Genomic DNA, 19,660 nt, shown 5'->3' on the forward strand with positions numbered 1-19,660 from the left:
TTTGAGTGCAGAAGGAACTGGGATATTACTACTTTCCTGTAATTTCATGCTTCTGGACTGTAAGCAAGCAGACTGCATAGGGGCAGGGAAGAACCAAATGAAGTTTAACAAGGGCAAGTGTAGGGTCCTGCGCTTGGGGAGGAACAACCCCAGGCACCAGTACAGGTTAGGGGTGGACCTGCTGGAAAGCAGCATTGCAGAGAAGGACTTGAGAGTTCTGGTCAACAACAGGTTGACCATGAGTCAACAACGTGCCCCTGTGGTCAAGAAGGCCAATGGTACCTGGGGTGCATTAAAAAGAGTGTGACCAGCAGGTCAGGGAGGTTGTCCTGCACTTCTACTCTGCCCTGGTGAGGCCACATGTGCAGTACTGCGTCCAGCTTTGGGCTCCCCAATTTAAGAAGGACAAAAAATTACTTGAGGGAGTCCAGCGGAGAGCTACGAAGATGATGAGGGGTCTGGAGAACCTTTCTTATGAGGAGAGACTGCGAGAGCTGGGTCTGTTCAGCCTGGAGAAGAGAAGCTGAGAGGGCTTCTCATCAATGTTTATAAATATCTCAAGGGTGGGTGTCAAGAGGCGGGGACCAGACTCCTTTCAGTGGTGCCCAATGATAGGATGGGGGGCAACAGCCACAGACTGAAGCATAGAAGGTTCCATCTGAATATGAGGAGAAACTTCTTTACTTTGAGGTGCCAGAGCCCTGGATAGGCTGCCCAGAGAGGTTGTGGAGTCTCCTCCTCTGGAGACATTCAAAACCTCCTGGACACATTCCTGTGTGATCTGCTCTGGTGAACCTGCTTCAGCAGGTGAGTTGGACGAGATGATTTCCAGAGGTCCCTTCCAACCCCAACCATTCTGGGATTCTGTGATAGGTGACACTGTTATTAAAGATAACTTCAGTATGTGATGCCAGATATGCTTTACAATTAGTTGCCAGATGCCCAGCTCCCCAAGCAGAGAATCAGTCTTTCCAAGGTGTATATTGAGCTGTACCTAAATACGTAGTTTTAAAGAGTAGGTAGACTTGCTCACAAGATATTTAGGGTCGCAATACAAGCATGGCTTCCACATTAAATGATTCTGCATATGAACTGGAAACAAATGAAAGGTGACAGATTGAACAATGTAAGACTGAAGATTGTCTGTCATACAGTTACTGCAGAAATAGCAGTGTGAGCTTTCATGTGTTACACCATTAAGGCTGAACAGCCCATTTTCCATGTTTACAATTCTCTGACCCTTGGAAATCCTAGCAGAGAAGCAATCAGTATAGTGGATTTTATGACCTCAGTATGTGTTTGAAGGCAACAAGACAAACATCCAGACTGATCGTATATTGTGTATCAGGCAGTCATTAGCTGGAGTGATTGCTCAGCATTCTTTAAGATCTCATTTTGAAACAGTGATTTACAGACACAAGATTCTTCTGTCCCTATGCTGAGTTTGTAAACCAGGGGTTCACAATTATTTTTCTTTTTTTTTTTTTTTTTTTTTCCCCTGTGAACTATTCTTATTCCTTGCCATTTTACATAAAAAAAACAATGGGCCATAGACACAATCCATCCCATTCTCCTACCCACAGAACTTGGAGTAAAAATGTGGATTCCAGCAGAGTTTGCATCACCACAGAATTTATAGGTGTGTTTTCACTCCATAGTTTTCAAGTACATCTGACAACAGTACCTTAAAGGTTACTCACCTTGCTTTGGGTCTTTTGAGCCTGGATTGCTGGTTTACGCTCCATAGTGTCCTCTGTGTCCTGTAGTTCAAACTAAAAATAGATTTCATTTCGGAGACAGATTTTGAAGTACTCAGCAAAAGTATTTGATATTTACCAAAAATGACTCTTGAATATTCATCTAGAGTGACAAATACAATCATAGGGGACATATTTTGGAATTGTTATATCCACAAAAACTTGCTATGTACACCCAACTTAGTGAGAATATTTCACATTATCATAAAAAGGTAGGTCCAAATATTGACTAAAACTTATTGACAAAAATAATGTTAGAAAAGTAACAGTGATGTTTTGTTTGACTATGAAATGTTACCTATATGTATGAATATATTCAGCTCTTAACTGAAATAGACATTCGGAAAACAAAACAGGGTGTCAAAGCACACTTAATGAAATTATTAAATAGTGGTAGAATTCTACAGATGTTTATTAATTTCATTTTATGGTCTTAGCTACAGGTAGTGATGTGAAAGTGTCTGGTACCATGGGGATGAAAACAGTGAACAGAATATGCATATGTGATGCTGAAATGAATATATTACATACGTAATTTGGTGACATAGTTGTAAACTGGGAATCAACCAAAGCAAGAATTCTGTATGAATGGGAACATATCCCCTCAGCTTGGCTGCTCTGTGGCATAGAAGTTAATGGAAAAATAATATGTGGGTTTAGAGAAATATTGCCAGTTTAGAGTCTTGTTGGAGTGGTATCATAGGAAGGCTTATTGACTGAAAATTAGGAGAAAAAGCAGCACCAGAAGTATAAGAAAAAGGGGTTGTGCATTATGCATCCAAAGAGGCGAATGTTAGTGTATTATATCTGAAAATAACAAGGATGTGAAATGACAGAACAGCTACATATGACAGCACATAATTCCTATTCCCAAATAAATAAAAATTTTCAAATACTTTGAGATATCTTTAAATACTCCAGTAATTTTTCATCTTCGTACTGGGGGATTTCTAGGTAATGCAGTATTTTGTAGCATACCTCTTCCTTTTCAGACTTCATGGTTGCACACTTGAACTGGTTAGCAGTTGCTTTGAGGAGCAGAACCTAAAATTAAAGCAATTAGCTTAAAAAATACAATACATTTAAATTCTCTAATAAGAATTTTCTGTCTCAAAAAGTCTTGCAGCCCAGACCAGTATATTAATTTGTTTCCAATGAATGAAAGCTTGACTTAGTATTGATATGAGTTTTCATTCCTGATTAAAGACTTGAAGTAGGCAAGTCTTGCTTTTCTCCATAGTTCTGCCTGGCTGTATCCCTTGCATAGGGCATTGGGCCTTTGATAGGTCTGCCATTATGAAACTTGTTCCTTATCCAGAATTTGACTTAAAAGCCTCATAATTATCTATGGACATCAGTACTGTGGGTAATATCTGTTTCCACATAGCTAACAAACAATGGCTTCGGTTTTGAGTTAAATTAGATTCTGATCGGGGGATGAGAGCATCAAGGGCTGCATCAATAGGCACAGCCCTAACAGTAATTCCACCTGTAATTTTAAAGGGGGAAGTAAAGGCAGCCCCATTTCTAGTTTTTGGATATTTCTTTTGGTTGTAAACAGTAATCTCTAATCAAAGCTGTGAGACACAGACTGGGTTTTCTAATGTCTTTCTGGCCAGCAGTGATCCAGAACATCATGCTCCCATAACGGTCTAGAGTGTGGCTTCCAGAGTTCACACTCCTTCCTACAGGAGCTCAGACATGGTACTTACAGTGACAGCTGGAGCTTCTGCAAAAATGTTATGAAACACATGGCATTTTTAATGCATATTTCTTTTAGGACCCAACATTCCGGCTTGTTTAGCAAACAGTCCAGGGAACTGACCTTTGTGAATGCTTTGGATGCCTTTTACAACATTCCAGAAGCGACAAAAACTGCTGTTATTGCAGCTATAATTTCTGTGGTGGTTTTCCTTTGTTCCTTGTATTCATGCATTTTCTCCACTGAAGAATGTGGCTGGTAGTTTAAGTGATTTTATAGTTGTCATTGATTTTTGAAATATAGGTACTGTGGTATCTTGCTTTTCCTCCCTAGATTTTCTAGGAAGTTTGTACGTACAAATAAGCACACAGACAAACAGGCATGTGCTTGCTCCACAATATGGAAACAGTAAAAGGATAAAAGCCAAGGTTGTTTTCTTTTATAATGAAATACCAAGCATAGGAAATGTGACGGGCCAGCAAAAGGAATGCAAAGATTATTCCCCTAGAATCTATCACACTTACTATAGGCACTTACTATAGTTTAGGAACAGGATCCAATGCCCCTTTCACAAGGACATGAGGAGAGCCCAGAACAGTGATAAATGGACTCGTAGTGTCTGGTGAAAGCTGGAGTAAGGCATTTTCAGAATGGTGGTGGAGAGTAGAGATAAAAAGGAGTCAAATAGCATGCCTTTTATTGAGCTTATACCGGTATTCGATTGGGTGTGGTGATTGCAGTGTGGGGAGGAAGAAAGTAAAGTGGAAACTGACATTTAATTAATTCTCTTCCAAGGAGAAGACGACAACAATCTGTTTTAACTATGATAGGGGCTAACTCAATGAACAGGATTCATTATCAAAGTTTGGATCAAATAACTAGATGTGTTTATTTTTCCAGGCCTTCCCTTCTCCTGCTCTCTTAACACACAGCCTGTGTGCTCTGCTTCCTTACAAACCGTGATGACTTCCCACTCTCTCAGCCTGCTGAAGAGTATGGAGTCCTCATTAAAAAAAATCAGAATCTGCTGGTATTTTAAAACAGTGGATGATGACATGTAGTCATTTATCAGTTACTATAGAAAACAAACGAAAATATTCAGCATATTTTGTATATTAAAGCCTAAATTATTAAGTGAATACCTTACATAGCCACACGTCCTGTTGGAGTAAAAGAGCCATCAAACTATTTCAGGCTTGTGAAGAGAAGGAAGTAATTGTGTTTCTGCTGCCTTACATGGCCACTTGCATAATTTCTCACACAGTACTTGTACAGTGAATAAAAGGTGGACCTTGTCTCAGACAATTCATAATAAAATAAGGAAGATGGAAAAAGGATGATAGAACAGAGGATAAAAACTTCATGACTCTAGAGAAAGAGCCAGGAGCTATTAGGTGCAAAAGTAAATATGGTTCAGATAAAGTTCTAAGACTTGTGAAAATGGAACAATACAGAAGAAACAGTTTAGAAGAAAGAAAAGACTAGAACAAGAATATAATAAACTTACTTGTGCTTTTCGGCGATTTTTTGTTTTGATTTTCTCTAGTTGCTTTTTTTCCTTTGGAGGTTTGTAGGTGCTTGGAGGAACCTGTATTAAAAGGCAATAATCTCCACAATATGGGGTATAAAACATTCCAAGTGACACATTCTTACAGGAAAAAAACACCTTCACTTTTACCATAGAACAGCTGCAGTTATTTTTTAAATATTGATTCTTTTCTATTAGTGCCAGTGTAGAAGACATGGACAGGTTCCAATTAGCTGGGACTACCCAAGCTTTTCAGTCCTGTCAAATGCAATATAAACCCTGGACAAAAGACTGGAAAGAAAGAAAAAAAATCTGAAACTATCACAAGAAAGGCTAAAGAAATAATAAATCCTATACACCCTACCAAGGGGAAAACGAAGTTGCCAGAAGGGGAAAAGTTCTCTTTGGTGTCTCATAAACTTCACAGCACTGACAGCCAGATAGGGCAGCTGAATAAAGTGAAGCTGTGGAGCTCTTTGGCACAGTGTGTGGTAGTAGAAACAAGCTACAGAGACTCCAAAGAAGTTTAGGGAAGAGAAATCCTGTCAAGTTTATTAAATACCCAGGAACTTCACTGTAGCTGAGGAAGACTTGGAGCTGAAATGGTGGGAGACAGAGAAGACAGCTGGAGAAAGCAGCAGCTATGCTTGGCCTGTCCCTGGAGTCTTCTCAGTCATCTGTGTTCGGCCACTGCTGGAGAGCATCCACTGGGCAACATGGGCCTTTGCTCTGGTCCGCTATGGCTGTCCTGATGTCATAGAATCATTTTGGTTGGAAGAGACCCTCAGGATCATCGAGTCCAACCATAACCTAACTCCAGCACTAAACCATGTCCCTAAGAACCTCGTCTAAATGCCTTTTAAACCCCTCCAGGGATGGTGACTCCACCACTTCCCTGGGCAGCCTGTTCCAGTGCCTGACAACCCTTTCCATGAAGAATTTTTTCCTAATATCCAACCTAAACCTCCTCTAGCACAACTTGAGGCCATTTCCTCTTGTCCTATCACTTGGTACTTGGGAGAAGAGACCAACACTCTCCATGCTACAACCTCCTTTCAGGTAGTTGTAGGGAGCGAGGAGGCCTGGAATGCCATTGGAAGTGGAGGGTAAATGTTTGGAGGGAGAGGACTGAGAGCTCTCCTAGCATGAGTCACAGATTTGGGAAAGCATTCACATGTCAGAAAGCACTACAGATAGAAAGAGCAGGACAGACTTCTCAGCTGGCTGTCACCTGGAGCAGCAGAAGACTGGGGACTGAATGGTTTTGAGTTTGGCTGAAACTTCTGGAGGATCTTGATATTTGCTTGAGCAATAAATTTTGCCCAGAAGCAAACTCTGAAAAAAGACAGGATGTCTCCTTCCTATGTGCATGAGATAGTCTAGCAGTTTACTGGACATCTGCTTAAATATTTATCTTGCTAAAAATGTTCTAACTCAATTAGAAGTTACTGAATTAATTCAAGAATTAATGGGAAAAATCTATAATCTGTATCGTACTGAATGGCAGTTTACAGAACACGGGGATCCCATCTAGCTTTATTAGACTACATAAAGAGTTATGCTTTGAAAACCTCATGAATCCGATGTACTTTCCACTGTCTTTGCTATTTAATGTCGTTATCTACAGGCAAAACAAATGCACACACAGAAGCAGCTAGCAATTAAATACACTGGTGAGACTGCTCAGGTATTTTTGTGAGGTTTTTAAGTGAAGTAGAACTGCAAGTATTTCCAAGCAGTACCTCATATTTTTTATTATGCTTTTATGGATGGAGAAATTAAAGCCCAGAGGATTTGCGAAAGCATGCACAGGCAGAGGGTATCAGTTTATTTCACTCTTCTTCCCAGCCATGTGCTTTACCTGCAAAACTGTGCTCATCTGCCAGGGTAAGCTGAAAATCTCTCCTCAGAAACTGCTCTGCTTATTCCAAGTAATTTAAGGAGGAGACTTTTCAATCGGCTCTGTTTCAAAAATGACCTTAGCCTTGTAATTTAGCCCTCAGATACCATGCTGATGAGTAGCAATCAGACAGACAGGTAGACAATACAGTTGCCGGAAGAGGATGAAAAAGTCACTATAAGTAAATTGTAAATTCCAGCAAAAAAGGCCAAACTGTACCTATTTAATCCTAATGTGAAAAAGGGGGGCATATGGGTAAGAAACACCAGCTTTGCTTTTCCTCTCCAGGAGGAATCCCTTCTGCTTTCTGGATGTCCCTTTACCAGGGGTTTATTTAGTGAGTAGCTACCACAGGAAGTTTACGAAAGAACAAAATGAATAATCACTTGAACTTTGGTAGTCATCGCTCTTCTATTTTAATAAAGTTACTGTTGTAAGATGGACAAGGGCAATCTAATGCAATGCTATTGTATTAAGAGCTTCTAGTTTTATATATAAAAAGGTCATAAAGTTAAATATATTGTTGGGTCTGTATATTTGCAAACAAAATCCTCTGTATTGGCCAAATGAATTCACCCATTTAATTATTTTAAACAATCAAGTGACTCCACTCATGAAGCACAGCTGAAATGATACAGAAAATGTCTAAAAATGCATTAAACTTGGCTGAATGGTGTTATAATAACATCTCAGTGTGACTTTTTTTTCTTAGCTACATGATTGGTATACAGAAAATCTAAAAATAAAATAATTGTGTAATCTTATTATTCTATTACAGTGGTGATATTAAAAGAATTTATTTTATTTGTAACTCAAGGCCAAGATATCCAAGGAAGTTAAATGTGTCCAAATCATTTTGCATGTTATCAGGTTTAAACACCTGTCTCCATTTGTTTTCTTTGCAAACTTCAAGCTAAAGCAAAGATTTGTCTTTGCAGAATTGTATTTATGAATGTCTGAATGCATATGTGCATGCTTGTGTGTGCATTCATGTGCTTGTGTGCAAAGGACAGCGGAGAAAATGATTTATAATCTTTAGACCAAATATTTAGAGAGAAAGATGTCATTACTAAACTTCAAAATTAAAGTGTTTTTCTTTTTTGACTTAGTGTCCCCCATTTCTGATGAATGTTTATGATGACGAATGATTATTTTAACCTTCTAGGCCTATGTTACTCCAATGAAACTTTGCAAGGTCAGTGCAGGGTCCCATCTCGGTGTAGATCGCTAAGATGAATACCTGCCTTCTGCAGTAATCCTCAGCTCCGGGCCTCTCCTGCGAAGGGATTACGTGCTCGGTTCACAGGACAGCAGCACTGTCCCAGCTCCTGAACTCAATGCATGTCATACATCTCATCTCACTTTGCATTTTATCTCTACTATAATGCAACGGAGCAGAAAGAAATACCTAAAATAATGATCCTATTAATCAGAATGAACTAATTTCACCATAGCGATGCAGTAATTTATCAGCATTCATTGCTCAAAATCCGGACGCCTCCCTATGAATTTGTATGGCTGTTTCAAAGCTGAGCAGTAACCACGTCTGCAGTGATTGTGAACGCAAAAGTCCCTGCCAATACACCCCATGCCAAGTTCTTTGACAGATGCATGAGAACCATGAGTAAAAGTGGATATCTCATAAAACTAACAACTTTGTGAGAAAATGGACGAGAACATTTCTGCAGCAGATTATGGGATGGAATCTGGAAGGGCTTTATTTCTGTGCATTCCTCTCCACAATACAGTAGCCAAAACGGTGGCCTGCTCTCACTTTACTAACTCTTTCTTGCCATCTGGGCTGCCTCTTCAGTCTGTTCATTTCAGGATCTAATATGGTGATATGGGCAACAATATGGCAAATTAAAGTGAAGCTTAATTTGCTGAGATAGGTACAGAAATGAGCACAACATATGTCACTACTACGCTAATGGGTTTAGATTCACACAGCTTTTAAATTTGCAGACTTGGCCAGAATGTAAACCAAATTTAGTATAATCCTAACAACAAAAATGAACTTCAGTCAATGCATCTGCATGAAAGCAAATTTATTCTAAGAGGGGCTGCACGGCATAAAGGTACTGAAATGACAGCAATATGACTCATTCCTATACTGATTAAATAGTTATTAAATGCAGTTTTTCAGAGCCTGGTATTAAGCTGTTTCAATGTAAAATCCCATTAACTGCATAACACAGTACCACTAAATTGCTCTGCCATCCTTAGATATAAATCGTTTCTAAGAGCATTCAACACATGTATTATTTAAAACTGAAGTGCTAATACAAGGTGGCAGATAATGCCCAAAACTGTGACTTCCAAGCTCACTTCCCACTGCATTTAAATATAGAAGATTTTGGAGTCTCTATTAAGTTAGTCATAGCAGCTTGATCCTAAATCCTGTTTGCCTTGTCCCAATGAGGTAACTTAAAACCAGTCGTGTGTCTCCAATTTGTACCAGCATAACTGAATCACAATCTTAGACAATGAGTAAAATAAAAGCATAGCATTTCAAAGATAAATATAGTCTCATTTATTAATGAGCAATAATTTCACTGAAAAACCTTAAGTTTAGAGATTCAACATTAATGCAGATAGAAAGGAATAAAATTCCGCTTTCAAGGAAGAGCTATAAACCTGGAGTCCATCTAATCTCCAGTGAAATTGCTTTGCCATTTATTTTAATGGGAGTTCATCTACAAAAAAATCTGAATTTATAAAAAATTTTCATTAGAATATTCTTTTCTTCCCTGCTTCAGTACATTATCCAAAGCAAAGATCTTACAAATCCAAGGTCTCCCAGAAACACTTGTATCAATGCTGTCATCAATTTGTACCCATTGTATAGTTCTACCCCCAAAAGTCACAAAACAGCTGCAGGAACCAATTTTTTCCCTTTCTTGTGTTTGGCTTATAATTTGCTTACACAACATTCACTGAAATGAAAAGAATTAATTTGATCTTTTTTAGGAATCTGATCTAACACAGAATATTACAAAAATCCTTTTTGATCTGTCAAAGGTTGTAGATTTTCTACAATTATTTTGAAAGAGACCATTAACTCCCTTACCATGATTTTGTGCACAAGCATACATAAAACTTAGTAACTCTCAAAGCATAAAAAAACTCACAGGTAAGCTTTTTTCCAGTACTCCTATTGGCAGAGGTACAGGAATGGCACGTGGCTTGGGTACAGTCAAATTAAATTCCTCTGGCTGAGTGACCCTCGAAGTCTTGACAGTGGTAGTACGATTACTTAATTTATCTGTGAGCTGTTCAATCAGTTGCTGTACTTTTGGCTGCCATCTTCAAATAAAAACAGATTTTTCAATTTTATTTCATCACTTTCTTTCATGCAAACTTACACACCGTATATGAGGTTGGCATTGGTGCAAATTCTGTAATGCTTTCAGACATTCAATTTTAATAAAACTGACCTATGAGTTTGTGCTCATGATTTAGTTGGACTGTATTACTTCACCTCTTGATGGATGCCAGTCCCTTCAGACTAGTGGTGGTGAAATAGCCACAGTTTTTGCTGACTAGGCAACTACATCGCCGGTTTGTTTTGCAGGAGGACCAGACTATGAATCAGAAAAGCAGCTTTCATAAGCTAAGTACACGCTTAACATACTTAAATGAAAAAAACTAAGAACAGTGGTCTGAGCATTGCCACTTTTACCAAGAGCGCACATAAATCAATCTCATAGCACAGGTGCTTCTAATAAAAAAATAGAAAGATGTAAGGAGTTGGGCGAATTAGCGAATGAACCCTCAGTGAACCCTGTGGGGCAGTCAAGATGATTTTGATTTCTCTGTTTGGATTTTGGTTTGTAGGAAGGTTCAGACTTCTTCCAAGGAATGGCATGAAGGTGCAGAATTCAAGGTAAGACACAAGTTATCACAGGGCTAATTATACTGACAGCTTCATGTCAGTTATTCCTCCTCTGTATGTGTTTTGTCTTTAAGTGTTACACATGCAACGGAGCTCTCCCAGAACTTAAAAAGCAGCTGACAGCGCAAATTTACAGTAACTTGTTTGTGTGACTGTTACCTTAGCTAGTACTGTCATTGTGGGATGAGGCTTGCAAGTAACTTCTGCAAGTAATGCAGCTCCATTAAAATAAATAGGAGTCTTTATGTTAACCTCATTGACCTTAGAAAGGGGAATACAAAGACACATTTAAAAGACTTTAAGCTACTGAACGGATTGAACTGATTAATGCATCCTTAGTCCCTTGAAGCAAGTTTCAGACCCAGTAACCAAATATGGGCTTTAACATTCTTGTGCAACTCAGATTTACTAATTCTAGGCAAAACACATGTTCGTTACGTTCAATGTAACTGACTGTGAAGAACAGCTCCAATAAGCTTAGTGTTAATGAAACAAGCTATAGATTAAGCATCTGCCCGCATGCATATGTATATATATGTGTATATATACAGTGTGGAAATGTGTGTCTCTGTCTATATATCTCTATCTGTATCTTTATATGATCATAAGCATATGTTATAATTAGAATTACTACACTGGAATAAATTGAGTCAAATTCTTACTTCAGATATATCCCTGCAGTTCCTGTAGAACTGTGTGGAATTTGGAGTATTGCAAACCAAATCTATGGTGCACATTTGCTAATTTGGCATAACTTACATAGTAGGAAATAATTAATTCAACTGACTTTGATTTGACAGAAGTGGATGCAAACTCTTTTTCAGCTGACATGGTTTATAATCTATTTTTGTCTAATGGCATTTGCCATGATCTGGGTTAATGTATCACGCAGTGAGGAGGATGTGTGATTGCAGCCACACAGGTGTACCAATGCTAGCTCGAATTTATCTGTCCTGGGTAAAATTGAGAGTGAAAAAGTGACACAATAGGCTGCAGAGCTACCATTTCTCTGCATGAAAAAGTTGCAGTTTGGCAAGAGTACATATGCTGCTGTAGCACCACCTAACCAATGTGTGGACACACCTGGTACCTCAAAGCATTTAAACCCTTAAATGATGCTGCAATTGTGTAAATAAATAATAATTTAAAAAGACTTGTTTACATGCTTATCTGATTCGCTCAGAAGGGATTTTACAACCATTGGCGTAATCAAGTCTGTGCATAAAGCCAAACTCGGGCAAGTCACTCATCTTTTTTCATATGCTTAATGTCATACAGATGTTGAAGGAACTTAGGAGGCATGAATCTAACTCTGTGAGATAATGCGAACCTTCTCTTTTTTGTTTTCAGAGTACGATGTTTGATGTGTTCAGGGGCACTGAGAAACAAATGTGCAACTGCTGCGAAAGGACTTTTCTACAAGAGAACCTTGCCTCTGGGTAAGCAAAAGGGATTCCTATAGTCTCATGAAGACAAGAAGAGTTCTGAGTGACTTCAATAGGAGAAACACTTTAATAGCGAATTGAACTTTGAAGGGAAGCTTTCTGCACCATTTAAACTTTGAGGTGGCCACAGGCTACTTCAGTCCTGCTTACCTTAGCAGTGGATCAATCCAGTTCTCTTTTACATAAGGTGAATCGTAGAACTTACTCCATTCATCTTTTATCCATGTGTTCAAATACAAGGCATTGAAGAAAAATCTAAGAAACTAATAGTAAGTTATTTCTTTTAAATATGAGTACTGAATGCACAGTGTATATAAGACTACAAAAAGACAGTTACTTTTACTACAAATACTGATGAAGAACTTGCTTGTATTTTACCCTGTAATTATAATCATAGGTGCTCAATGTTCATAGGTTCTTCTTAGTTCTGTTAGAACAGCCACATGTCTCTCAGCCCTATTTCATGAAACACTAATAGATACTAAGAATATTTTTAGTGGCCTAAAAAAGATCTAGAGACTACAACATGGTGATGTGTTGATGCATCCTTAATTTTCTTCAAACATTGTGAAACAAAAGGTTTTATTCAAAATTAAATTAATTACTACTGCAACACAGTGATCTACTGATTTTAGTATAATTATACAATAGAGTTTCAGAGTCTAATATATGCACAATCAACTCTTCATTACCTATAGCTAGATGATCCATGGTGCCCAGAAACATCTCAGGTTTGACACTGCATTTGATTTCTTAAGTTCCTTTCATATCTCTGGGAACTGGGCAGGGAGAACTGCTGAGAACTGTAGTAACTGCTATACAATATCGTTTCTTCTTTTATTGAAATATAATTAATTGGCATATTCCCATTAAAGTAGAAGACTGAAATTTGGCACACTTAAAACATTGTAGGGCTCTACATGCTGGAGGAATAGCAACTAACATTTGAACTTTTGTTTCCCACTGGAGTTCACCAGGAGGTCAAGAGCATTTCTTTAAAACCTGAACTCCTCAAATGGCCTTTTGAAACAGACTCTTGGAAAATGGCACTCGGATTCAGCATGTATCATGTACAGCAATAGAAATTGCAAACTTAAACATGAAATTTTTCATTGTAATCCTTGGAAATGAAAGTACAAGCAAGTATCCTGCTGAAATAATCCTAGTAATAGAAAAAAGCACACTAAATAATATCGACATTATGAGACATACTGTAAAGCAGTGTGCAGTCACTTGAGAACTTTCAATTGGAGACTGCAGAGCTTATTAGTTCAGACTTGGCATCAGCCCTGTCTTGGGTTGGTTTTCACAGAGCCATGTAGGTCTTTGTATTGAGTTTTTGGTTCTGGAGGACTACCAAGGAGCTTCTTAATTCACATGTTGCCAGGGCCAAGGTGGCTCAGAGCTTTGTGAATAATTCAGCTATAAACAGTTCAGATTTGACTCAAGGTGTTTGCAGCAGATGTTCAACAGGTGTAGAAGGACTGCTGCTTGAAATCTATAGTCTTGATGTGACCACTTCCAAATGGAACAGGCTGCCCAGGGAGGTTGTGGAGACATTCACAACCTGCTTGGACACCTTCCTGTGTAACCTCATCTGGGTGTTCCTGCTCTGCCAGGGGGATTGGACTAGATGATCTTTGGAGGTCCCTTCCAATCCCTAACACTCTGTGATTCTGTGAATTAATCTGTAAATTTAGTCTTTTCATCAATGGTGCTTTTGGTAGAGTCAAAAGACTGATCAACAACTGAAGGGCTAAATGAGTACTATCCCCCTTGCATTCCCATTCTTGTCTAGAAACTACTGCTCTTCCCCAAAACTGCAGATGCTGGCATATCAATACACCATCCAAAAGAAGATATTTCATCCCTTAAAGTGTTGAATTGTGAAGAAGTTGGGTTTTTGGTGCTTGCAGATTCAGTGGAGTTTGCTGAGTATATGCTAAGGGATGAATTTTATCCCATTGGTCTAGAAATTCATTCATTCTCCTTATGGAGAATCTTTCTCTGTAGTGCATGCACGTTGGATTACATTTTTCACCTAACATAGTAATTTGTACTTATGCAATGTGTAAATAAAATGCTAGAAGTCTAGACAGAGTTCATGCTCACCAACAGGACCGATGCACTGTATACACACTACTTCCACCAGTTTTAACAAAATTGTATAGCCATGTATCCCACCTGTATATATGATTACAGACACAGAGAATATGTCTCCTGCTAAAGTACTCTTCTTATCTTATGGAAGGCCCTAACTATAGACAAAGTTTACCAAAAAATGTGTTTTTAAACAGATGTAAGCAAGTGTGTATACAGGGGTGGATTGAACATGAGCTGATGTACTTAAAATGAGGCAGACCCTGAGGGCTGAAGCTAGTTTCAAATTTTTAGGCATTCAGAGAGCTCACAGAATAAGCTGATGTAGAAATACTGCAGGTGGTGATGAGTAAATCCTCCAGTTTTCTTTCAGTAGCTTTCATTAAGCTGAACTCCTCCCTCTCTGTGTCCCCAGTGTTCCTCTTTTAGAGCGTAGTCCAACCCCAGAGGCTGCAGCCAGTTGTCTGCTACATTGCCACATGAAACTGAGCTTCTGAGCTGTTGTTTCAGCTCTCCTGGCTGATCTTCTCCATCTGGGTCTTCTAAACATTTGCTGTAACTATCTTTTACAAAGTATTTGCAACTCAACTCCCTCTTCAAGGCAGATGAAACGATAATAAAGGCACACAGTTAGTGATTTCTAGCTGTTGTATTTAACAGCTGGCTATCGCCCCTTGAGGCCTCCTACTGCAACATCAGTTATGTCCTGGTTACTAACATTTCACACTGTATTAAGACAAATGGTAATCATGTGATTGATAAATGCTGTGATGTACTCCTATGAGGTACAGAGAATGGTTCACTGTGTAAGCAGATATCAATACTGTGATGTGTATTTTAGCAGCTTTAGTCACAGTCCCCAGAGAAATGTTACGATAAGGATATGCCCCAATATGCATCACGCTAGAGAAGGCTCTGGAGGCCACTCTGGAAGGGTTAACCAGGGCCTGCAATGCAGGGATTGCAAACGGCACTGCAGGGTCACCAGACATCACTTCTGACCAGAATCTGCCTGAGCCAAAGTCCACAATCTTGGTTTTGATAATCCATATCACAGATGGCGAATGTAGGCAGAATAAGACCCATGAAGCCATAGCACATTTCTTAACTACAGAAACTTTTGTGTTTTGTGAACTGAATTGCTAGGAAAGATCCCTGATATTTCTGTTTTGTCTTTGGCCACATGTGACACAGGTGGCAACTCCAATATTGGCAGTCGTTGCTTTTATAGCAGCAAAATCTGGCTTGAAGTTCTCACAGGTTTCTGTTTGGATATTACCACCATCTGTCTCCTTAAAGAAGTCACTGGACAGTTAACAGCATTATTCTGCTTACTCCTCTGTCTTGAATGTTCCAAGACTTTCACTGCTCACAGAGCTTGATAACCGAGATTCCTTTCCCTTCTAGAAGTGGTGGTATTACACCAGAAATTAATTTTTCCCAATTTTTACTTTTTTCATGTACTCTGGCTGCAATAAGACAAGTGTGTATAGTTAAAGACCGTTTTGTAATGCATTTTTACAGGCGGGCTAAAATAATACCTCGCTTTTGAGAATTTGGACGTGCCCTGCTAATATTCTTAATGTAATTTTACACAGTGGGAGTTCATAGATATCTCAAAAACAAATAAAAATGGGAAGTTTCCTCATTTGATATTATCTTTACACCCATGTAATCATCTGCAGAGCTGAAATCCTTATAATCGCAACATAAGCTTTTGACTCTTGAGTTAAGGAAGGAATTTCGAGAAACAGCAGGTTCTGTTTCTCCAGGCAGATCAGCCACTACCTGCCAATGATGTTATTTTGCTGTGCACACCTACAGCTATTTGCTGTAGTAGCAAAAGCAATTGAGGAGGTTCCTGTCCATTCCTCTCTTCACCTGCTGATTCTTTCCCTCTTATTGTAGTTTAGGTCTTCACCTATGCCAGCTCAACCACCTGCAGGATTGTACCTTTCAGCTGCGACAGAGAAATGAAGAGGAAGGCAAGAAGCTCTTCAGAAGGCTGTCCTATAAGCAAATTGTAATGGGCAACTCTATTTTGAGGACCCTGAGGTAAAGCTGTAGAGAAAAGTGTCCTAGCATGCTCTCATGTCCTTCTGCCATTGTCTGACCCGACTGGGACCTTTTTTGCCCCCATGTCCACCATGAGGCTGATCTTGTCCTACTATTCCTACATCATCATAACAGCAATTACAACACCCAGTTCTTATATTGTGATTTTCCTTTGCAGATCCCAGAAGTTCTTTATGAAGGACTTCACTGCTGTTAGAAGCAATCAGAACATGAAACAGAACAAAACAGGTTCTTGAATGCTAGAAACAAAACACTAGTTATTTTGCATTTTTACAAGAAAATTATGAAATTATAAAGCTGTTTACTTCAACTTTTTATTTCAACAGTATATTGTCTCTAACATACAAACGCTTAAATTTTACAGGAACTATAAAAGAATAACATGTATGAGTAAAAGAACAGAAAAGTAGGCCTGAGCTAGCAATACATAGCTAAGCTCTTAGAAGAACAATGACACTAAAGTTACAAAATTGGGTTTTATCCTATGGTTCTGTAATTATACAACCATAAGGAATTTTTGCATGTATACTTAACATTTAAGAGAGAGGTTTACTCAGACAAATCAATCTTATTCAGCTGAATAGTTCATTTAATTTCTTGATGACTACTCATTTGAGTAAAGTTTATCTGCATGATTAAGAAAATTCCATTCAGCCTGTGACGTGCAGAAAATCTTTTTTTATTAAAGTAAACTTATTTTAAGTAATATATGTGAATATTTTTTCTGCATCTTAACTGAACTCAGAGACAATAGTCATCAGGCAAAATCTGCAGGTCAGCACCCTGAAGGAGAATCCCAAATTTCTGACAACTTCTGTTGCTAGGGCTGCAGATCTGCCTTCTGCTGTTTTTGTCTCTGTTGCTGGGGGGACCAAATGCTGCTTCTAAATCCTCTGCTGCAGGTGCATTAATATAATCTAGCATCACTTCGGAGACAAAGAACCTCTTCTAACACAAGAGAAGAAAACCATGGTGATGATGATCTGATAAGACACTTAAGCAAACAAAGTTACATCTACAGGAAAAAAAGTTGCAGGTGCAGATCGTTGTGTAATGCAGCACTTCCCTATCAGAAAAGTCTCATTCCAGACAAGGAAGGAGAAATTATCTGAAATAGAACATCAGGGCACTGACACTTAAGCCATATAAAGCTAGGTGAATGCAATCAGCAAGAGGTAACTGGCATGAAGTGGGAAAACTGTGTTGCTAGCTGGATGAGCTCAAGATGCATCCAATCCAGTGGCTGCGCCTGAGATGTTTACCAAAGAAGGGCTGGGAGAGCATTTCAGAGAGGGTGATTTGTCTGTCTACCAGATTATGATAATTCTTCCAGCCACTTCTGTGTTCTTTCTAACAGTTAATGAAATATATCATTTTTGTCTCTGAATGGAATTAATAAAAAACATTCCATAGTAAGCCCTTGAAAACAAATTGAATAAAGTGTTTCTAAAAATGTTATGCAGACAATCTAACCTACTCTCTTCCTACATATTACAAAGCAACTGTACTCATTATAGAGACACTGGCATCCACATGAACATTCGAAGTAATCAGTATAAGGACAAGCCTTAGCCTTTTGAGTATTAATTACTGAAAATTGCCTACCTTTTGAATTCCACATTTTTTATTCACAGAATCTCAGACTGGTTGGGGTTGGAAGGGACCTCTGGAGATCATCTAGTCCAACCCACCTGCTAAAGCAGGTTCACCAGAGCAGAACTTTGTTGTTGTGCTTTCTGTTTGGCAGCAATGGTTTGGTCAATGGCACCTATGTTGTAATGGAGTAATTGGTACGTGTGTAGCTCCAAACGAGCAATTGCTTTTTGGGAAGGAGAAAAAGCAATGGAAGGACAATAGGCTTAGTAGAACAATAGGCGGTAGGAGGTAGTGGGTTGTTCAGGGAAAAAAGAGCACTAATCAGCAGGAACTGCAAGTTTCAATAAATTCATCACATCTGGAAAAAACTTCTCCTGCCTAAAGTCAAAGAGAGAATGCAAGCAGAGCCAAGAGTGAGTATCCAAGTTAGAGGGACAACTGTAAATCACATGAACTGTAAACCATGTGATTATTCTACCTTCTCAGACTGTATAAAATACATTTTAACTTGATCTTTGACTGAATATGAGGTAGTCACTGTGTAAATGTAGAAATTGAAGAGTTTTGTGATAACAAAATATGAACTTACTTTCTGAATTTAAACAGAAAATAACACTGATTTATCAACTTAAATTATCCTGAAAGTTCAGAAAAGTCATCTGATTAATCAAAATGAAGAGATCATTAATTAGTAAAAAAAATGTTATTGCTTTCATTACCTTTTGCATTTTTGCAGTGTCCAGAGATTTCACAATTCTGCTGAACTGCTGAAGACCAAGCTCTTCTAGTTGAAAAGTAGCCAGATAACAAATAACTATCAAAAGATACATATGTTTAAAATGCAGCAGGAAATTCAAATAAAGCTATACCCTATACTCAGCATACTCTTGGATGTAGCCTGTTAGTTTAATTTTAAATAGTGTTTAGTAGTGTTAATAGCAGCATTTCGAATCCTGTAAGGCCCAAGGTAAGATCTCGCCATGATTTCAGAGTCATTTCACAGCCATCATGCCAACATCGCCACTAAAATAAGCAGCTCTGTCAACCCCTAATGGCTTGTTCCCGTCCCCTCCTTTTACTTCCTGGTGTTAGAGCCACCCACACAGTCACGTTAAACCAGACTGGGAATTTTAACCTGAAGCACTTTCTTGATCAGTTCACTGGCAGGCTGCTAAACACAAGTTCTAACTTTGAGAAAATTTGACACGGGTGAGAATGAGCGGCCAGTGGGGAGAAAAAGGGTGGCCTCTTTCTTTGGGTAGTGGTACCAGCTTATACAGCAAATATCTGCATATTCCATCTATGAAGTTCTGTGTTAGTCTGGCAACAAGGCAAGGAGAATAGGAGTCAGATGGCTCCTGAGAGACATGACTGAAAAGTTTATGACAGTATTATGTCATAGGAAACAGCTCTCTTATAGTGTAACCAAAATCTTCCCCGTAAGCAAGCTTATTCTGAGAAAATTTAATGCGAACGGGAGACATAATAGTAAGTTTTGATAGTGAATTTTTCAACATAATGTTTTCAGAGACGATAGCTCTTATTCTTCTGTTCCAAAATCCTAGTTTACTATACATATCAATAAATTTTAAAAAAATATACATAAAATATATTTCTAGTACTTAATTTCCTTTTTTTTAAGTGACCATTTTGCAGAAAGT

At 38.6% G+C, this 19,660-nt stretch overlaps 1 protein-coding gene across 1 annotated transcript in view; it reads right to left on the reverse strand.

Moving 5' to 3' along the window:
* Positions 1–19,660, reverse strand: part of CFAP99 (cilia and flagella associated protein 99) — a 59,222-nt gene that overhangs the window by 24,528 nt on the left and 15,034 nt on the right. Inside the window, exons 4-9 of the mRNA XM_065634512.1 lie at positions 18,719–18,813; positions 12,378–12,490; positions 10,019–10,193; positions 4,967–5,047; positions 2,736–2,801; positions 1,701–1,772 (exon numbers count right to left, since the gene is read on the reverse strand). Of these exons, the coding sequence (XP_065490584.1) occupies positions 1,701–1,772; positions 2,736–2,801; positions 4,967–5,047; positions 10,019–10,193; positions 12,378–12,490; positions 18,719–18,813 (602 nt within the window). The remainder of the gene's footprint in view (positions 1–1,700; positions 1,773–2,735; positions 2,802–4,966; positions 5,048–10,018; positions 10,194–12,377; positions 12,491–18,718; positions 18,814–19,660) is intronic.

Source organism: Caloenas nicobarica, chromosome 4 (assembly GCF_036013445.1).
Source record: "Caloenas nicobarica isolate bCalNic1 chromosome 4, bCalNic1.hap1, whole genome shotgun sequence".
Lineage (NCBI taxonomy): Eukaryota > Metazoa > Chordata > Aves > Columbiformes > Columbidae > Caloenas > Caloenas nicobarica.